General features: G+C 40.6%; 1 protein-coding gene across 1 annotated transcript in view; it reads right to left on the bottom strand.

Annotated features, from left to right (window-relative positions):
* pemt (phosphatidylethanolamine N-methyltransferase) overlaps positions 1 to 19,770 on the bottom strand; it is a 51,502-nt gene that overhangs the window by 4,314 nt on the left and 27,418 nt on the right. The window contains exons 3-6 of the mRNA XM_070851919.1: positions 19,421 to 19,536; positions 12,367 to 12,512; positions 8,888 to 8,999; positions 920 to 994 (exon numbers count right to left, since the gene is read on the bottom strand). Of these exons, the coding sequence (XP_070708020.1) occupies positions 920 to 994; positions 8,888 to 8,999; positions 12,367 to 12,512; positions 19,421 to 19,536 (449 nt within the window). The remainder of the gene's footprint in view (positions 1 to 919; positions 995 to 8,887; positions 9,000 to 12,366; positions 12,513 to 19,420; positions 19,537 to 19,770) is intronic.

Genomic DNA, 19,770 nt, shown 5'->3' with positions numbered 1-19,770 from the left:
AAAGGTGTGTTTCCACCAACTGCAAAGCAAATTTTTCCCACCAACGAATTCCATATAAAGTCAATGCAAAGACGTGAATATCCACGAAAAAGATGCGAAATCACAGCAGGCGACACAAATGATACAAGCGATGTGGCGCACGTGATGCAAATCAGGTGAATTTGCGTGTCACGCAAGTTGAAAATATTCAACTTGAAAGAAAAACTCGCCTGGCAGAGAGCTCCAGTTTCCCGCAGAGATGGCTTAAGTGAATGTATCCTGTAGGGGAATCTTGGGGCTGACATCCAGTCAGTGAATCAAACATAGAACATCTGTCTGCGGGCACCTGGAGCTCTGTGATACCACTCGCCACGCTACAGAAACAAAGAGAGCTGGAGAAAAGCCAGTGAGAAAGTTGGACTACCTGTTAAATTCTGAAAATGTATGTCCGATACTTGATTCTAGTGTTGGGTTGTACTTTTCTATAAAGTAAGTTAGCATAACCACTAGCCTCAGTTCGCACAAGCATTAGCTCCGGCTTTCTCGTCATTGTGTTTACTCGCGCTAGTAATGCAAATAAACAAAAATGACCTGGCGATCAAACTCGAGTGAGTAACACAAGGCGAATATTCGCTTTGCATGTGGTGGAAACAACTTCAGACAACCTATAAAATCTGGAGTTGCACAGGGAAGGATTTTAGTTCACTTGTCACTTGAATTGCATGTTAATGATTTGGCGCCGCATTGTGCAGAAAATCTAAATGATCTAAACTGACAGATGATAACTACCTTAATATAATGTCATATGCATCCATTGTAGCTTGAGTAAGTAGATTTCACTGTGTCCTCAGTGCATACTGTGGTGCATTACCACCGGCACACAAGTGATTAATCAAATGCACTCTATTGACAACAAGGAATGAGTCAAAAAAAGACTTACCCCTCAAATCTAATAGCCACCTTGTAAGCCACAGCTACTATGGCAGTCAGGATGAGACCAATAGGACTGGCACCACTGAAGACAGAGGGGAGAGAAAAAAAGGTTGAGACAGATCGATTTAGTTATATTTAGTATGTACAACACAGCATGTATTCGATGTCAATTGCTTCTCAGTGGAGTCCCCAATTCAAGCCAGTCACGCTGTCTCGAACAGATGTGATTATCTAAAAGAAATACATAAAGAGAGCAACAGAGCAAAGACAGCATGACTTCAGATTGAATTAAAAATCAGTATCTTTGTGTCCATCCAAAAAACTTTCCAGAAAAGAAGAGATAAAATGTCGATTAGATCAACAGCTGCAAAAAATTAGGTCCCTGAATGCCAGAAAAGAACAAAAAGAAGAGAGTAAACAAAATAGGAAAAAACTAACCATCTTTTAAGAAAACAAATAATTTTAACAAAATAAAACAAATACATAAAAAGACAGTTAACAGAACTTAAAAATATTCACCCTTTAGTTGATCTTTGTGAAGAAAAACAAATAAATTACAGTGGCCTACATACTGTATGCCTGATCAGAGAGTGGCACAGTGACATACTTATTTCATCAAGGAAAAAAAAACCATAATGCAGGCACACTTTCATGCTGAAGCACACACAGACAATACACACACACACACATAATGCAGACAAAGAACCTGTGAGTGCCGGACCAAAACAACTCTCACGTGGAGTAAAACGTATTATTATCTGAATGTTCAACATGCTCAGCATGTTATTCTGGACTGCCAGTTGCGTAGCCTTAAATGATTTAATCTCTCACCACAGTACATATTGAATCTTACTACTGCCTTGTCAACCAAAAAACACAATCACATCAATCAGAAACTCTGTAGTAAACTACTGTAGAGCCAACTAAACTTGGCTAGATGATCAGGTTTATAAAACCGTCCACCCTGACCTACTTAAACAGACAGTAATGGAGGCACAAGGATACAGAGAAAACAAGTCCACTTAAATTAGGTGCTTTTCTTAGAATTTTTTTGAGGCCAATTAGAAAGAGGCAAGTTCATATTGTCCAAGGTTTTTAAGGTTCCAATATCTTTCCATGGTTTGATAACAACAACAACATTTAAATACCATCTTGTATGGTAAATTTCTAATTTATACTTTAGGTTTTAAGGACATTGTGTTTTGGAACAGCAGACATCCAGACATTAGCATGAAATCTCAAAGCACTGTTGCAGAAAAAAAAAAAAGTCTGCATAAAATGTTTAGCCGGTGCAGTGTTTACCTTGTTCATGGCCTTAGTTTAGTGTGTTTGCATGGTAACTTTTGCTAATGACACTAAACACAAAGTTAAACTGGGGCTGATGGGAATGTCATTGGTTTTGCAGGTGTTTCATCCAGAACTGGACAAACTGAGATTTTGTCCTGATAACAGTGCTATAAGAAAAGGTTAGCGAGCATCAAAGTTATTACACTTCATCCTGTCATCAGTGAAAACACTGACCTGCTAGTGGTGTTACATTAAAAGTCAGCATATCATCAATGTCATTAGGATTATCCTGTGGGGAGCATGAATGTCTGTACAGAATTTCATGGCAAGAGACAGAGATAATTCAGTCTGGACCAAAGGGGTAAAACCACACTGCTAGTTGGAATGCATTGCCAATATTTCACTTTCCTCCCCGGAGACCCATAAACCAGGTCAAATCATGTGAAGGAAGGTTTGGCACAACCTGCGGTTTCTGAAAATGACTTCTATTTATTCTTTTAACTGCTTTTGACCTTTTTGAACATCACAGAAACCATAGAAATGGGACTGCAGCAGGGGCTCACACTGGGAGTTTCCTGTCCAGAGACTTAAAATTGGAGGTCAGTGAAGTAACTTCAGCTGGAGAAAGAACTTCTAGCTCTTTGATTCTGACACCACATCTGGCATTTACTATATGTGCTTGTGACCCGTAAAAGATTTTGTCAGGAACGTTGTATCTTTATATTTATTTAGTTTTATTTATTTAATGTCCCCTATCTTACTGTGCTACAAAGTCGCCATTCCAGAGTGTAATTGGTCACTTAAGGGACGCTCCCTCCTACTTAGCTGTCTCTGTAACATTTGGTTCTTTTATTCAGTACACAGGGTTTCAAACCCCTTTTGGTCCATAATGTGTTGTATGTTGATGGCAGGAAGATGACAACAAAATTGTCAAGTCATTGAGCAGCTCTCTCAGACTTCAGGTGTCTGTGTCAGTTCAGTAAAAACTAATTCCTGGCTTTCGATCTAAAATTTGACAAAAAAACAAGCGCTTCACTGACACCCACTGGACCCGTCTGACATGTTGCTGAGCGCCATTCACTGTAGGTTATAAACTGCGTAAGCACCTCACACAACCCCACAAACTAACCCTGCTTTTGTTAATAGGAAACATGTGTTTGCTGTACATCTGACAGGATTTGGTAAGATTTGTTTTAGTCTTGTTTCATTGCTCCAATAGTGATACTGTTTTCTATTCTGTGCATTGGTGTAGCTGGCACTTGTCTGTAAGCCTCAATTTGCATGCTGTTATCTAAATATGTATGGAAATCTGCTATGCAGATCTATGTATCTGTCTATGCACATGGATATACACCATCTGTGCGTTTCCACATGTGCTATCTGGATAAATCAGGATGCAGACACTTACATGCTGGCAGCGTGGAACACTAAGTCCTGAGACAAGGACATTGAGCAGATGGAGAAAAAAAAATCAATATTATTTTTCTCACTGAATATTAATATGTGCTTAAGACAGGGTAACAGTATGTGCCGATGACCCCAGGCCAAACGTTTGCCCTTCTTCATGAAGTATCAATGTAAGTGGACAAAATGTACCTTTAGTACCTTGAAATCAGCGTGTAGTCCCCCCATCACACTTATACATTCCTGACACCTCCAACATAAACCCACACATTTTGTCTTATTGACAAGCCACAGAAAGGTCACGGAAGCCTTGGGTGCAATTAACTGTGACGTGTGCACTTCTTAGTAAGACACATATGATACTTGACTTGCCCTTAAGAAAAAGCAGTCCAATTACTAGAAAACTGTGTTGGATTGGCTTTCAAGGAGTGGGAGAAGGAGAGCTGTCAAACTCACCTCAGTGTCTGACCTAGTTTTGAGAATGGAGAAAAAATAGAGAAGTAAGTCTAACCTAGAACCCATCTGTGTAGGAATTGCCAGCATGATGGAAAACTGCCAAGGATATATCATTATTTCATGATTCTAGTACAAAGCGTACTGAAGTACAGTTTCAAGGTGCTTGTTCTTTACCTGAGCGTACGAGCAGTTTTACATCTTCCAAACAAATGCAACAAAATGAAACAAAATAAAAAAGGTAGGTAAAATAGACTATTTTAAGTTATGAATGACACGGAGAAAAAAAAGAAGAAAGGAAAAGGAGAAGAAAAGCTATATATCTCCCATGGTATCACCTCTAATGTGCAATTAACAGGTTATTAATTAGTCCTCTATCATAGGAAATTCCTTTAAGAAAAGAAAAGAAAAGGGAAATAATAGGTAATAATAAGGTACTATGTTGTCTGTTTCCTGGAGTAAAGGGGATTTCTCATTAACATTTCATTTTTAACAGTACAGCGGATAATTAATCATAAAATGCTGTTTGTTCCAATTTTCTGATGTTATTCTTTCAAATATGTAACAATATGTGGTAATAGTATTTGGGACAACGATAACTCCTTTTAAAAGCATACAAACATTGTGATGGAAAACAACTCCATTTCGTAATTGGAAAATATAGTAATTGGGAGAAACCTCTACAGCTGAAAAGTTGAATCAGTTCTATTATTGTAATAACCACATTTAAAGGTTGAACTTGCATGGTAGCATTCATAAGGCCCATTTGTTTCAATACATAGTGTTCAAACACTATTTGTAAATTTGTAGACAAAAGCATAATGCTGGACATTAATTGCATCATTAGATATGTTTTTTTTAGGTATACTGACGTGACTCTAGGGATGATACCAGTCCATCTATTGGTTGGCCCACCACTTTGGTCTGGACGGAAATAGCTCCAAGACTCTTGGATGGATTGCCATGCAGCTTTCTACGGCCAGTTATAGTCCATAAGTATCCATGTTGGCTCTCCTCTGACTTTTCTATAGTGACAACAGCTTTTCATTCAGGTCGAGTGAAATTATTGTCTGTCTGTCTACCTATGTACCTGCCTATCTGCGTGCATGCTGTAAGTGCACCCATTACGCATTACCGCAGTCTTCCAGAAGGTTAAGCTAGCGAGATAGTCGTGCCATAAGAACGGCAGAGAAAGTGTAGCCAAAATTTGAGTCTTGGTGATTGTTGTTTGGTGTGCTAACTGGACATCCATGGAGCTAACCTGTTAGCACAAAGCACACCCTCTGAGCTATATGAGCAGTACCTATGAGCTAAAGGTCACATTACATCTGTTTTGCTTGTGTTTATATGATTGTGGCATTTAACAGAGACGTTTATTCGCAGATCTTAAAAACTAAGCGCGGTCGTCAGTCGGTGGTAGTGTAACACAGAATGAATGAAATTCTTTACATGTCTATTGTGGACTCATTCTCCAGCAGTAGTCAGGCAGTGTGTGTTCATATGTTTTGGGGGAGTGGCTCTGGAGGACAGTCTGAAGGTTGGGAGTGAAATATTTGCAGTTGGACGTAGTTACTCTTGCTAGGTTTCTCCAATGTTACAGATCCTGCCTTTAAGTATGTGAGAACTCCAATGTGCACAAAAAGGCAAATAACAGCAAAAGTATATATGCACATATAAACAACAGTTATAGAAAATGTAATGCAGTAGATAAAAAGCAATTATAGTAACTTATCAAAAGTGCAGGGAAGAACGTTTACAGCAGCTGGGAACAAAAACAATTTGACAGGCTTGGCAGAAATGTAACGTGCAGATTTGTCAGACTTTGTAGTCAAAAGGTCATTTTATTTTGAATAAATTCTACAATGCACCACAAGCGAAGCCAGAGGTCTCCTGTTGTTATTACCAATTCTTGTTACTCTGAAACAAAACACAAAAGCAAAATCATACCTCTACCACAGGAACCGTGGATCACGGACCACGGTGTAGCAAATACAGCCATGAATATATGCTTTGTCCATGAGGCTATGTCTTGAGATACATTTTACTGTCATATGACAGTATGAAGGTACCAAACATAACGCTCTATCCCACAAGCACAACACATGATAACGGTCCCCAATGTAGCTGAAGGGCATGAGCACTCACCACACCATTTATCACTCTGGTAATAGTATTGTGATGTGACAAACAAACTACCCCACTGTGGAATGAACTGTAGGGTGTTTCTATTCTATTTAGGGTCAGCATTCTGAAAAACATGGGTCAAATTCAGTCCACTGCCTTTGAATTCTGTAATTGTTTCTTTATAAAGTCAGATAGAGTCCAATAATAGTATGGTGTCTAACTTTTATTGGGTCTTCCACCATCTCAGAATGGTGGAGATCACTTTCTTTGGTTGAGGCATACCACTGTCTACTATATACATCTACCATTCCTTATGTTCACACTGAAGCATGCTCAAACAATAAATCTTCCCTCCATTACATGGCTGTATTAATCTCAACATCATGGCCCGAGCTACAGATGAATGAAAATTGTTTATCACAAATGACCCCCTCCACTCAATATAATAATTTCCACTGTTATTTTAAGGTAAACTATAATTATTAAATATTGTAATGTTAAATATGTTTTCTACGCACAAAACATATGTGGATTTTTCCTCTTAGTATCCTGAGCAGCTCATCATAAAATTAAGTTATATTTGTCTGTTAAGGTATTGAGAGCACATATGATATGCACCCAACAAAGCAATAGTCCTCTCTGGAGTGGTGCTCCATGCAACAATGATCATATGAATCATATGAAGCTAAAAAAAGAATAGTACAATTGTGCAGCAATTTTAGCATTATTTATGTAGCAACATGAGTCCAGCTCGTGTTCATGTATTAGTGCATCTGCTAACGTGCGCCAGCTCATCTCCTGAGCAGGTCACACAGAGAGGACTATAAGTGGCCTAATGTGTCGGAGAGGGGCTTGTGGGAGTGCGAGGGGCTTGTGTGTGGACAGTGTAGCTGTTCAAAGTGTGTTCTTCGTGCATCTTTGGTGATTTGCCAGAGGTCCTTGCTGATCACTAAAGCAGGGCAATGTTTTGACGAGCAAATACTTTCATAGTTTGCATCCCGTGTATGCAAGCAAATGTATATGATGCACATTTTAAAAACTTCCAAAAAAGTTTGAATTTATTCGTCACCTGAACACCTGCAACAGACAAAACAATCTCAACTCAAGCTCAACTCAGTGTGCGCTCGGTTGTCGTGGAACTGTAAATGTAAATTATGTTGAGCATTGGCAAACTTGCAAACAGTGGCTTATTTACACGTCCAGCAGGCATGGAGTCATGTTTGTGGTCACCTGGAAAAGTCCACCATTCGGACTAATTTTAGCTCAGTTTTCGGTCCCCACCAACCGCTGAGGGAAATATCTTTAGTAGCCAAGGGCTTTACTGTCTTCCACAGCTAGCTGCTGACCTTGTCTGCTTGCTGTTTGGTGCCGGCAGGCCACCTACAGTGGGTTTAACAGAACTGTTTTGATTTATTTCAATTTTGCCTGCTGTGGCCTAAAACAACGCTGTGGAAAACGAGAACAATGAGCTGAAAGATGCTACAGTACAAAGCTTCACAGAGCAGAGGGCAGCTGCAAAGTCGGGTGGCAACTAAGACCAATCCCTTTCACATCCAAGCAGTCATGTGATCCATTGTTGTATTAAACATACTGATTATAGCTGCTTTAAGTCAGCATGCACGATGACATCCTAAACAGAACTTATGCAAATGTTTCTCTAGCTTGGAAATGCATTCAAAAATGTCATTAAGGCTTTAAGGATGCACATAATTGATAATTGATCTGAAATCATTAGTTTCATTAGTCATTCATTTGATCATTAAGAGTGAATGGACATTATTCAGTCAGTGGACACAGTGAAAAGAGACATTAGCACATTTGTGTGTTCACGTGTGAGGGGTCAAATCACTGGGCTTTTTCCAGAGCTTTTATTTGTCTTATTGTGGATCCTGAGGAAAACAACAACATCAACAGGGACAAGGGAGTGAAGACTGAAGACTGCAGGGCAAGTTGAGGCAGAGGCTTTCAAACGTTATAGAGGGGGAGAAAAATGGAGGTAACTGGAGGGACACAGGTGAGAGAGAGAGACGCACACAGAGAAGAGGAGGTGTTGGTGAAGTCAGGCGATCGTTGGTTCGCAGAAGATGGACTGAAAGTGAATTAAATACAAAGCAGAGAGAAATGGGGCAAAATGAGTCACAACAAAAAAGGACTATAAAGGCGGTGAAATCAGGAATGGAATCCACGTAAGTCTGTGTGAGAAAGAATGGGGGGCTGGTGGCTTTTATTGGAGGCTGGCTCGTCAACCCCTGAACGCTCGCCTAGCAACTATATGCGCCTGGCTTCGAGAAATGTGGTCACTGTTGTCATAGAGACGAGGCGCACGTAAAAGTTTTTACCTCCTCACCTTTCAAGGGAGAAGTGATTTGCAAATTGTAGAAAACAACATTTTCAGTTTGCAGCTTATTATCTATTCCTCGTCTGCATGCCCTTCATATAGTATACCATCTGACGTACATGGGCACTTTGGCAACACAGGCTGTGGATTATTCTCTTTAACTTTATCTCATTCATGTGATAACTCCTCAGTTAATGTTTAATGATGAATCTTGTCAAAATAACTTGTTTCAATTATGTGTTACAGCCAATCTCCTCTGCAGGAACATTAAATTCAATTTACACTCTTGCTGACCACGGATATATTCGTGATTGTGACCTCTCCTCCCTTTCTAGTCACACACACACACACACATTTACACACACTTACATGAGTGCCAGGCCGAGGTAGTTGACAGTGCTGCCCCAGTACATCGGGTTCTCTATGATGTTGAAGGGAAAGCCCGTCACCTTCTCGTTCATCAGGATGCCAAAGTAATCACCTGGAAAACCAAAACAGACACAAACATTCGGTTGGTTAATACAGGCGAGGTGAGAGAAATTTGGTTCTATCAGACACAGACATTGCAATTCATGACTAAAATCTGCCCGTTTCTGCTTTTCTAGTTCAGCGAACGCAGGAGGCTGGAGCCTATCCCAGCATGCACTTGGCAGTTAGCAGGCAACATTTCTGCAGGTGTAATCATTGCAAATGTGTCTCCACATAGCAGTTTAGCAAAAAGTGCAGGTGGACATGCATTCAGCGCCAAACCTGGTGGACAGTTTCACACTGTTGCCATGGTTTCCACAGTGATATCTTGTCAAACTCTGGCCAGACCGATTTTGGTCAGCTTGTCAGGCGTTCCTCATAAACATTCAGACTGAGGGTGCACTGCCAGGGAACATGACTTTGGCACCACACAGCCTTGTTAATGAGACACTGTCTGGCTGCCCCACCGCCACCTGACTGTTACTGATGTCAACAATATGACCGCATGGATATGACCTCATGTGAAAACTCTGGAGTGAAAGTTTGGCCATGGTACTGACACTTCCAAGAAATGTGCTAGAAAATATCTAATTTGTCTCTCTTTTTGTGTAAGGAAATATAAATAATGATGATATTGTGCATATTTTTCCATGTTTCAGGAAGTGGGAAAACTTTTTAGGCTTATGTACAGTATGGGCGTTTAAAGAGAACTTCCTATGAAAGCTGCTCAGTGACCCATGCAGCCAAAAAGGCAAAAAAAAAAACCTACATGAAACCTATTGCGCGCACTCTATGGGACCCAAAGAGTTAGCTGAGAATTTATCATATCATCATTATTCCACCTCCATTATTTAAAGGAGGAGGGTCTAGAGAGCAGATCACAGATCACAGAGTAACGTACAGAGCGCTCAGACACTAAGCAACGGCTAAAGGTCGTCTCCTTTGCTGGCTACGTTTCGCGATAATAACAAAACAAACACCAAGGACATATATACTGATGTCCTAGCAAAAATGTATTTCAACTTCAGCACAAGTTATTTTTAACATTATTCTTTGCTACTGGAGGCTTGTGGTAAACAAGAGTTGGATATTAAACAAGTGTGTGAGGTTACTTGTGCAGTGGGGGTCTTTAGCCCATAAAACATTGGGGGCAGCTGAGCAACTACAGGACAATGCTCACTGTAACCAGAGCACTTACCGTAGTTGCTATGGAATAAGTTCCGCAGGTGTTATGTTCACACATGAACATTCACACACACACACACACACACACACACACACACACACACACACACAATCTTTCAGTAGGTAAACTGACCTGTTGAATTACATATGTGATGCTGCTGGCCCTGTTTTCTCTCAAAGAAAGGCTGTTAACACCCAAGTTATATAATAATTGTCATTTTGTATGCCCATTTAAAAACCACAAGTAGGGCAGGATAAAAAAGAGATTATATAAACAAATGTGTTTGGTTTTGAATAGACCACCAGCTGCATTTGCCTTTGGAACAATATGCTAACCTCATTTTTGACCTCCAAAGTGGCTGCAGGTAACCCATTCAGACCTGACAGCCAAGCTTTTTATGCTCCTGCGTCACCGTTGTTTCACTGCTGTTATGAAAATGGGCAACCTGGATTTGCTGGAGAGTAGTGATAGCACCGTGGTAGCCTTGAGGTTAGAGAAGTGTCCAGCTGTGTTCAGGAGATCAGAGTTTGGATCCCGGGCCAGCCGGCCAATACGTTAACAATCTGTACGTAATGTGATTGTGTTTGGGTCTTTGTTTCTGCCCCCGTGCCATCAATTTGAATCATCAGGTCACAGTGACTCAGGGGGCTTAATATAGATCAAATCAGACACATCAAATTACAGCACACACCCACAGGCTATATCCTCTAGTATGTGTGTGTGTGTATGTTTGTGGGCGCCCACAGTAGGGGGAACTGAAAAGAAACAATAATCATCCCCACCTCCAGGCCCATATTTACACCATTATCCAGAGTTACTTGACATTAGTTCAAAAGTCACCATGTTGGAAACAGCTGCTGAGAAGGAAGCTGCAGTTTGTCAGAAGAACACGATGAATGATTTCTTCCCACAACAGAGGTCGATTTCTTTAATCCAATCACGGATACTGACTGGAGCTGTTGGCATGATTTTACTGCTGTTTTACTGCAGCACTGAGAGGAGTTCAATGTGTGTACTCTATTTAAACATACTTGGAGTGGATATCAAGATGGGATGCAGGTATTAAAAAAATATTCTAATACCTACAACATATAGGTTTTAGGTCACATACTGACACATACTGACACTTGCTGCAAATGTACTTAAGATTTGATAGTTACTTTTTCTAGGTATCATCTTTACAATTCAGGCACCAACACAGTTACCCCACAGTTTTCTGCACTGTTACCTGCCTCCGTGTCTATGTTCGCATGTCCCTGGGAAACTTGTCTATTGGCTGGTATTGGCTCGGCCTCGTCTCTGGTGCTTCTGTTAGGTACACTACTGCCCACAAAGACAAACTCTGCTCACGTTTCTGCTTAATAAACTTTAAAATCGCTGCTCCGAATGGTCAGTGAATGAAACATGCCAGCATAGTCCTTAATGATTTGTTTGCTCGATCTGTATACAAAGTCGACTCCTCTTCACACACACACACACACACACACAATCTCCTGCTAACTCCTGTCACTGCCTGCTGCTCCTGCTGCCTCCCCTCTGTCGTCACAGTTGTGCGTTAGTGGAGACAGAGTGAGGGCATTTCGTTACAGTGATGGATAAGATGGTGCAGGAGCCGAGACACAAATTCTGGGTCTTGGACATGACTCACTGAAAATGACTGACCTAGAAATTAAATACCAGAGATTGGCAAGTGGTCAAAATGGCGTTGGTCATCACACACTCGTGTGTTTGAGTCAATGGCTGCGGCACAACAAACTAAACATACATGTTTGTCTCAGAGGCAAATGCGAAGATATTTGCATGTGCTATATTAGAGGACAGGAACGTGTTTGTGTGTGTGCATCGAAATGAACACGGCTGTATAAATTGACACAAATGTGTCTGTGTTCACGTGTCTGTCCACTTAGAACAACACACGTGGGTGCATGTATTTTCCCCTGTACTGTAAGTAATCAGGACAAGTGCAACTAACTATTATTTATCCGTTAATCTGCCGTTTATTTTCTTGATTAATTAATTAGTTGTGAACAATGTTGATCAGCATGTTTTAAAGCCCAAGATGATGTCCTCAAATGTGAGTTTGAGTGTTTGATTTGTGAAAAACAGAAATCTCTCTCCCTCTCATGTAAAACACGTGCAACATCAGTAGACTTCCCTTTTTAACCTTTTATTTGACCCTGTGTTTGATACCCACCTAGGAAGGTTCCAGTGAATCCCAGAGCCAGGAAGCTGCTGACCACCAGCACAGTGCCAAGCACCATGAGAGCTGCACCAGCGTAGAAAACATCTGTCCTGTCCATCACCTCCCACCGGGCTTGGGCCTTCATCGCCACAGTCATACTGCAGAAAAAAAAACAAAAAACTGCATAAAAAGTGCCACGTCTTAGCAATGCCCAAAAAGGACTCTTTTTGGTTGTTGTCGGCTCAGACTATGATTTTCTTTTGCCAAAAATTACTTTTACTATTGTGCAGGTTGTATGGAGAATATGTGAAGATGAATTTGTACCACAGTTACCACTGTATTTCACTTTGCTGTTTTTAACTTTGCACGTGTCGACATTGTCCCTAAATCAAATTAGAGCTTTGTAGGTGGGATTAAAGTGCGGGGACACCATCTTCCAGTGCAAGATGTAGAAAAACAGTGGCAGCAAGAGAGGATGAAGTCAATGCAGATCTACAGGTTGTCATAAGTTGATTGAGGTGATACACAAGTAACAACTCCGGCTGACATGAAAAACATTACATTGCTACCTTGCCCCTTTAAATAAATAGTCCCGTCACTACAAACTTGCTGTGTTCCATAGAAGTGTTCACCAGTGTTTACGAAGTGAAAATTAAATGGGAATAGACACCTTCCATCATTGAACATGAGCTGGTAGTGAAGCAGTTTTAGAGATTAAAAGTCAGTTCATTTTAAATCACCAGTGATGAACAATCATCAGTGCAGACGCAACATCTCTCCAAGTTTCATCAGGCATGAAGGACACCACTGCAGTTCTTCCCACAATGATATCTCACAATCAGTTGATCCCAAAACTGATATGATGAGATCTCATCGTTACGTCACTGCATGGAAACTCATTCAGTACCAGTCCAGATCCAGAGGAGTAATCAATGAAGACTTATTATTCACAAACTGCTATCATTAGTCATACTAGACAGCGGTCGTATTTTAATTTCGTTCTCAAGGTACCAAAAGAGTCCAACTTTGTTTTGTCTTGCACACTGCGTCATCTCAGTGTGTGTCACCACTCACTGAGATTGCACTCACTCGAAACAAACACGCAGTAAGACTTGATGCATTAAACTAACCTTGTAGCCAGTTGAAAACCAGTCGTTTCTTCTCTTATACAACTCTCCCACAATCTCCACTACTGCATGAACTGTGTGTGTCTGAGTGTAGAGAGCAAGAGACTTCTAAGTGGGATTGCTTTGACTTTCCCTGACGTCACAGCGTTTTCGTTGTCAATCCACGACGTGATCCCACGGTGAGTTTCTGAAAGGGTTAGTGTCTGCTTTGGTTTTAATGCAGTCTGTATATAAAAGATAAAGGTACCCGCAGAGTCCTGACACAAAGAATAAAATTGTACTAAATTGATTTACACTGTGGAGCATTTGCTGAGTGGAAGGATATTGCAAAAGCTTTTAAAGACTATCCTAACACACTGAAAGGCCGGTAAGTCACAGCAAAATGCGAAAATCAGTGCATCGTACTTGCATAACAGTAATAATTCTGCTTTTTCTTTCCCACAATGCATGATCCACATTGATGCCTTAGCTGCCAAGTCAATCTACAATTCTACTGTGTGTTACGAACCACAACATACTTTAAAATAAGTACATCACATCCAGGTCTGTTCAGATCCAAGATAAGTGTCACCAATTCAGTATCTGACCAAATGTTAGCCATGGTCACCGTCTCCCCTTCTGTTCCTGAGTGATGACGTTACCAGAAGTAGTTTTTGAAGAACATTAGGGTGTCAGAGTGAGGCTGACTTTTGTCCTTTTGGACATAAAATGTCATCATTCATCATTTTATTCTTTTAGATATTTGTGCAAAATTTTGTCATAATTACCTCTTGAAGTGAGGTCACATTGACCTTTGACCACCAAAATCCAATCAGTTCATCCTTGAGTCTGAGTGGATATTTGTGCCAAATTAAAAAAAACTCCCTGAACGCATTCCTGAGATAAATCTGCAGCTCTTCATAGGCATCCTCTCCTTTGACCAAATTCAGATTTTCTGGCCGTAATAAATGACAAGTTGGCGGTCGGATGTAATCTCACAGCCAGGTTTCTAAATGTTCTTTCGTATTCATGCTTTTTGTAGTCTTGCCTCTGATTGGCAAACATTGTGCAATTAACTCTCCAAAATAAAAAATGTTGCATCTAGGCGTACAGGGAATGCATACAGCAAAAATAGTCACTGGAAACAGTCATCAAAGAATCAAGGAAGTTGTGAATTAAACCTTTGATTGAACAAACTACAGCAGTTGAGAGACACTGTTCAAATTGTGTTAGATGTTTTGAAAAAGATATTCTGTTGGATAATAACTCACGTCAGCAAAATGCAACGTGTTCCGTCTGCAAAGTGCAGCTTTCAGACGAATAATATGGTAATTGCTTATTTACGGCGGTCCCCTTCATTATTTTTGCAGCATTGAATTACAATGGAACATACACACATAGACTGGTGCAAATACAGTTTTGTGTGTGTGTGTGTGTGGGTGGGTGCATTAACACATCTGAGGGCTGACGTCTGAATGCGGTATACCTCCTATAGACTCCCAAATCAAAACTAGGTTTGGGGTTATTAAGAGAAAACTGGGTTACGGGGTCTGTGTGGGAGTCTTATGGCGCTTTTGCTTTGTCAAAGGAAGCAGAAAGTGTGATGTGATGCATCGCCGTGTTCCGTCACGTCAGACACAAAGGGCGACCGCTGGGCTGTCTGTTAAGTAAGGTGGCCTAGCGAGGCATACTGCTGGGATTTGGATTGGAAAAGAGATGGGAAAGAGAGTCTGGGGGGCAGAGATGTTAGTAGGGGGTTAGTGGGTGTGAGGACTAACCGCTGAATGTGCTGTTACAAGTCACTGCTGATGTAGCCCACTCTGAAGGACATGAAAGAAAACGTTCTTTCCTGAACCGTTGATTAATGCACGCTTGCCATTTTACTTCTGCACTGCTTTAATCCAAAATATAAGTAGTTCAAGCCATCCTATTGTTACTGAACTTTCTGAAAAATAAAAGTAAAGTCTGATTACAGAGAAAGACGGCAGGATGAGGAGGAGGAGGGACTTTAGGAGGGTCAGGGAGAGAACGTTCAGTGAGGGAGTCAGACAAAGAACTTTTCACAATGATTTCACGGCTTCAAAAAGCAGGAAGTGCAAAAAGCAAGGCTGTCGATTTCACATAACCACACTTAACCTTGGGCTTATTGCTGCAATGCCCAGCATAGAGTAGCACAGAACTCTCTCCATCTCATTTGCGTGGTCTTTATATCAAATATTAGGCATGCAGTTCTACGGACCCACTTCCCATCTGCATATACTTGGTGCAACCTGTAGGATACTAATGTTATGTGCGGGACAGAAAACTCAATGTATAGATGGCGATGGCTGCTCCATGCTCCCACTAATAGCCAACTCTTGTGCATCTGTCTACAGCACACCCCTGAAAAAAGGATAATTCCTTAATTCCTATAATTTTAACGAGATTATTTTTTCAGCCAATGTCCACCAACTCTTGGGCCTCACGACGAGGCCTTCTCCAGAGCCCTGAACACTAATCTTGTGTACATATGACCATGGATGGATGGGGAACATTTTCATATTTAATACTTGTAGATATGTGAATTCCAATCTTCCCATCTCATCAGACTTGCTGTTAATAGTAAGACAACAGTTAATTAAAGAATGAAATCATTAAAGCCCTTGCAGCTTTCCCTAAAGGTTAATTACTAAGCATAATCAGTGGAGAGCATCACTGCTGTGTACTAAGCAGTTAAAAGTTAAAGACGCTCAGTATCATCTGGCAAGTGTGGAGCTCTAAAAATATGTGCCTGTTAGTCACCTCATCAACACACCAGTGAATCAGTCTAAATAAGTCAATTAGGCAGACAAATTAGCAGCATGAAAATGAAGCTGTACGGTAAAAACCCAGAGGAAAACGTTACTGCTCACAAGCTTCGACAGTCTGTGTCTTTTGGAGATCCCTTAATTCTGACCTGTTTTCCCTTGTAGAATTCAGATTGTAATATTGTCTAACTAGTATCAAGAAGAAGTCTATCTATGTCTAATAAATGACTTGGGATTAATAATTCAAGAAACACTGGAGACAACCTGCGGAGGTATAAATGAAACGTGAAGGGGAAGCTATCTTAATGCACACTATTAGAAACCTAAAAGAAATATGAATAAAACATGTAAACCAGCATTAGTCAAAGAATTGGGTTGTTCTCGGGCTCAATGATGAGCCACCAATTAGCATCACGCATCGTTACACACCTCCCAGAGAGAGGACATTGTTTTTAATTTGTCTGTATTATGCAATGAGTGGAAAAACATTCATGTCTTCAGTGTTTTCCGATGATATTTAGCTAAATTTAGATGTAAAATACGTCATATTTCATTGCAACGGTTTGCTTGCTGTACGCATCACCATGTGGAGAAGCAATTGTTAGTCTGTGCTTTGATCACCATAATATAGTCATTTGGTCCAGTGGGACAGTGAGATGCTACATTTGGCTCCCTTTCAAATTAAAACGTTTTCAGAAATAGATAGGCTTGAACACTTAATATTAACCAATGCATTTTTTTATCCCAAGGGAATGCTTAAACTGGATCCCTAGGCAATGTGTGATAATGTAGGTACTGTAATGCACACACCACCATCTGTTCTTTCCTCTCCATCATATTAAGCGAAGCCGCAGCAGCACTTGTCTGATTTTATTTTAATCAGCGGCTAATCAAACTGCTACTGGGCAGCAGAGTGGACGAAAGAGTAGGGAGATCAATAATGTTTCACACTCCCAGCATCCACCCTGCTGGAATGGCACTGAGCAAAATACTAGAGGCAATTAGTCTCACTAATTTTATTTTTTAACAGTGTGACAGTCTAATAACCTTCCCATCAACAGCAGATCATCATTACACAGCACACATAACAAAAGTGTGTCAATCAGCTGTGTGTGTATTATGCATCTGCCTGTATGACGCTGCTGTCCGTTTGGAAATGATTGTGGTTATTACAGTGCATGTAATGCGTGCTTGATGACACAGGCAGCACACTCTTTCAGGCAATTTTTTTTTTTTTTTACCTGCTATTAAGCTGTCTTCAGTCTTGCATCATGTGGATTTAATAGCACAGATGTGAGTACCTGTGAGCTGTCAGTGTCAAACGCCTCAAAGAAAATAATGAATAAATACAGTTGCTTCGCACTCTGGAAATGCTGTTTGGAGAGAAGTCAAATGAAAAGGTCTCCGTAGAATGTTGGAAGGTAATGATCAAGTCTTTTAGTCAGTACTTTTATTACTGTACATTTTTGTAAAAGGTCTTCAACACTATCAAGTATAAAGTTAAAGTTGTATGAAGTTATGACCTACTTGCAGTATGTACATCAGTCTATATACATATGAAAAAGACTATAGAGAAGCACAAGTACATTTTACTGCTCTACTGTGCTTTTTACTTTTTACTTTACGTGAGCATACAGAGGAGGGGTGCAGTATTTTAACTGAGAAATAGCTTAATTTGATGGGATCCTTATGTGGTTTTTAATTTCTGATTCTGTTTAATTGATTTTGTTTTACTTTGATTACTGTTAGGCTTCTAAAAAATAAAAAAAATTGCAGCCCCTGTCTACAATCTAAAATAATAATCATGATGTTGTATTGTTCTGATGACATTTTGCCAAAACTGACCAGAGATGTGAGCTAACCTATGAGCTAGCATCACATTAGCATAGTTGTTAAAGGTAGACTGTTGAAGACTGTTCAACACACACTACTGTCAGCTATTTCACTATTCTATTCTCTATTTCACACATTATCTTTGTAGTTCTTTACTCTTTCATTATACAAAAAATAACAGTTATTTGACAATCATATGATCTACCAAGTTGAATGTTTTACATGTGACGTGCTGACAACAAGCAGTTCGATCGGTGAAATGTAAACATATTAGGAACAAAACTCAGAACAAAGCCGCAATTATGCTCAATGGAACTCTACCGCCGATGTGAAAGCTTGCATCGACTGGATATAGGTCCCAAAAGTATTATGTGTGAATTCATCGCATGGAAAAATGTGTCCGGCGCGTGAAGGCCTTCAGGCCTTCAGGCTATGTCCGCTGACTCATCTTCCAGAGAGTCTCTCAGGAGAATGTAGGCTAGAGCCCGCAGGTGGATCCTCGGGTGGAAGTGGGGCTTTTGAAATGCTATTTTTACAAGCAAAAAAAATAAATCTGGATCCTACATTTCCCAGAGTGCAATCACTGGGATCTTTTTCTCAGACCCTGTTTCTTATTGCATGTGCTTCTAAACCAGTGAACAAGCAGAATGACGAATAAAAAACATCCCACATTTTAAAAGCAATGATGAAAACTACAAATGTGCCAAATGCTGTACAGGTTATTTCAAAGAGTTACTTTCATTTCATTCTGGCCATTTTTCACTTCATTCACATCCTCTGTTCCTCGCACGGCGGAGTAAATGAATGGTTACGAAGACGCTCTTTTTTTAGTTTCTCATGTTGCTCTGCGTGTTGATAAACATTCTCCACGAAGCACGAGAGAAAACTGGCAAGACAATTTATCACTTTGAAGCAGCTTGTTCCAAAAGTGCTGTTGCCCGGCAACAGACATCCTTAGAGGGAGGAAAAAAAAAAAAAAAATCTCCTGCACTGGCATACTGTATGTGTGTGGTATTGCTGAGGGTGCTTTGTCACCATTTTGATCCATAGTGGGAGGTGTGGGTGCATGTATGGGCACTGTATGATGGCAGGCGTGGGGGTGACACTGGCACATATAGGACCGTGGGCACAGTTACGGATGGAGGAAGTAGGAAAAGAGCAGCAGATAGAGAGAAGAGGGTGCAGAGGTGGAATAAAGAAGGAGAAGTGGAAGACGAAGGGCAACTGTGAGGGTGAAAGGAAACCAAACAGAAAGATCTATCATAATGTTAGTTAATCAAAACTAAGCCAATGTAATAGGAAGTGAAGTTGAGTTGAGCAGAGTGGGGAGAAAAGTGTCACCTGTGGCTGCGGTACACGTTGAGCATAATGATGACGAAGCCCAGGCAGTAACAGGCCAGGTAGGGGCTGCCGAAGAGTCTGGAGAGTCTCCTTGTACGATACTCCCATCTCGCCACCTGACGGAGAGGCAGAGAGCAGAGGTCATGAGGTGATGCCGCTATCCAAATCGCGGTTGGTTAGCCTCATTAATATGCCGAGGATAACAGTCCAGAAAACAGTCAATGGAAGAAAATTCCATTGACAAAACGTTTGTGGGTGAGTTGAAAAAGGCTGCTCAGTGGCTTGTGGCTAAGTTTTTCAACGGTGATTTAGTGACTTCAGGGACAAATCTACATTTGCTGATTTATTTT

Source organism: Pempheris klunzingeri, chromosome 20 (genome assembly GCF_042242105.1).
Source record: "Pempheris klunzingeri isolate RE-2024b chromosome 20, fPemKlu1.hap1, whole genome shotgun sequence".
Taxonomy (NCBI): Eukaryota; Metazoa; Chordata; class Actinopteri; order Acropomatiformes; family Pempheridae; genus Pempheris; species Pempheris klunzingeri.
This window is presented reverse-complemented; position numbering and strand designations above follow the sequence as displayed.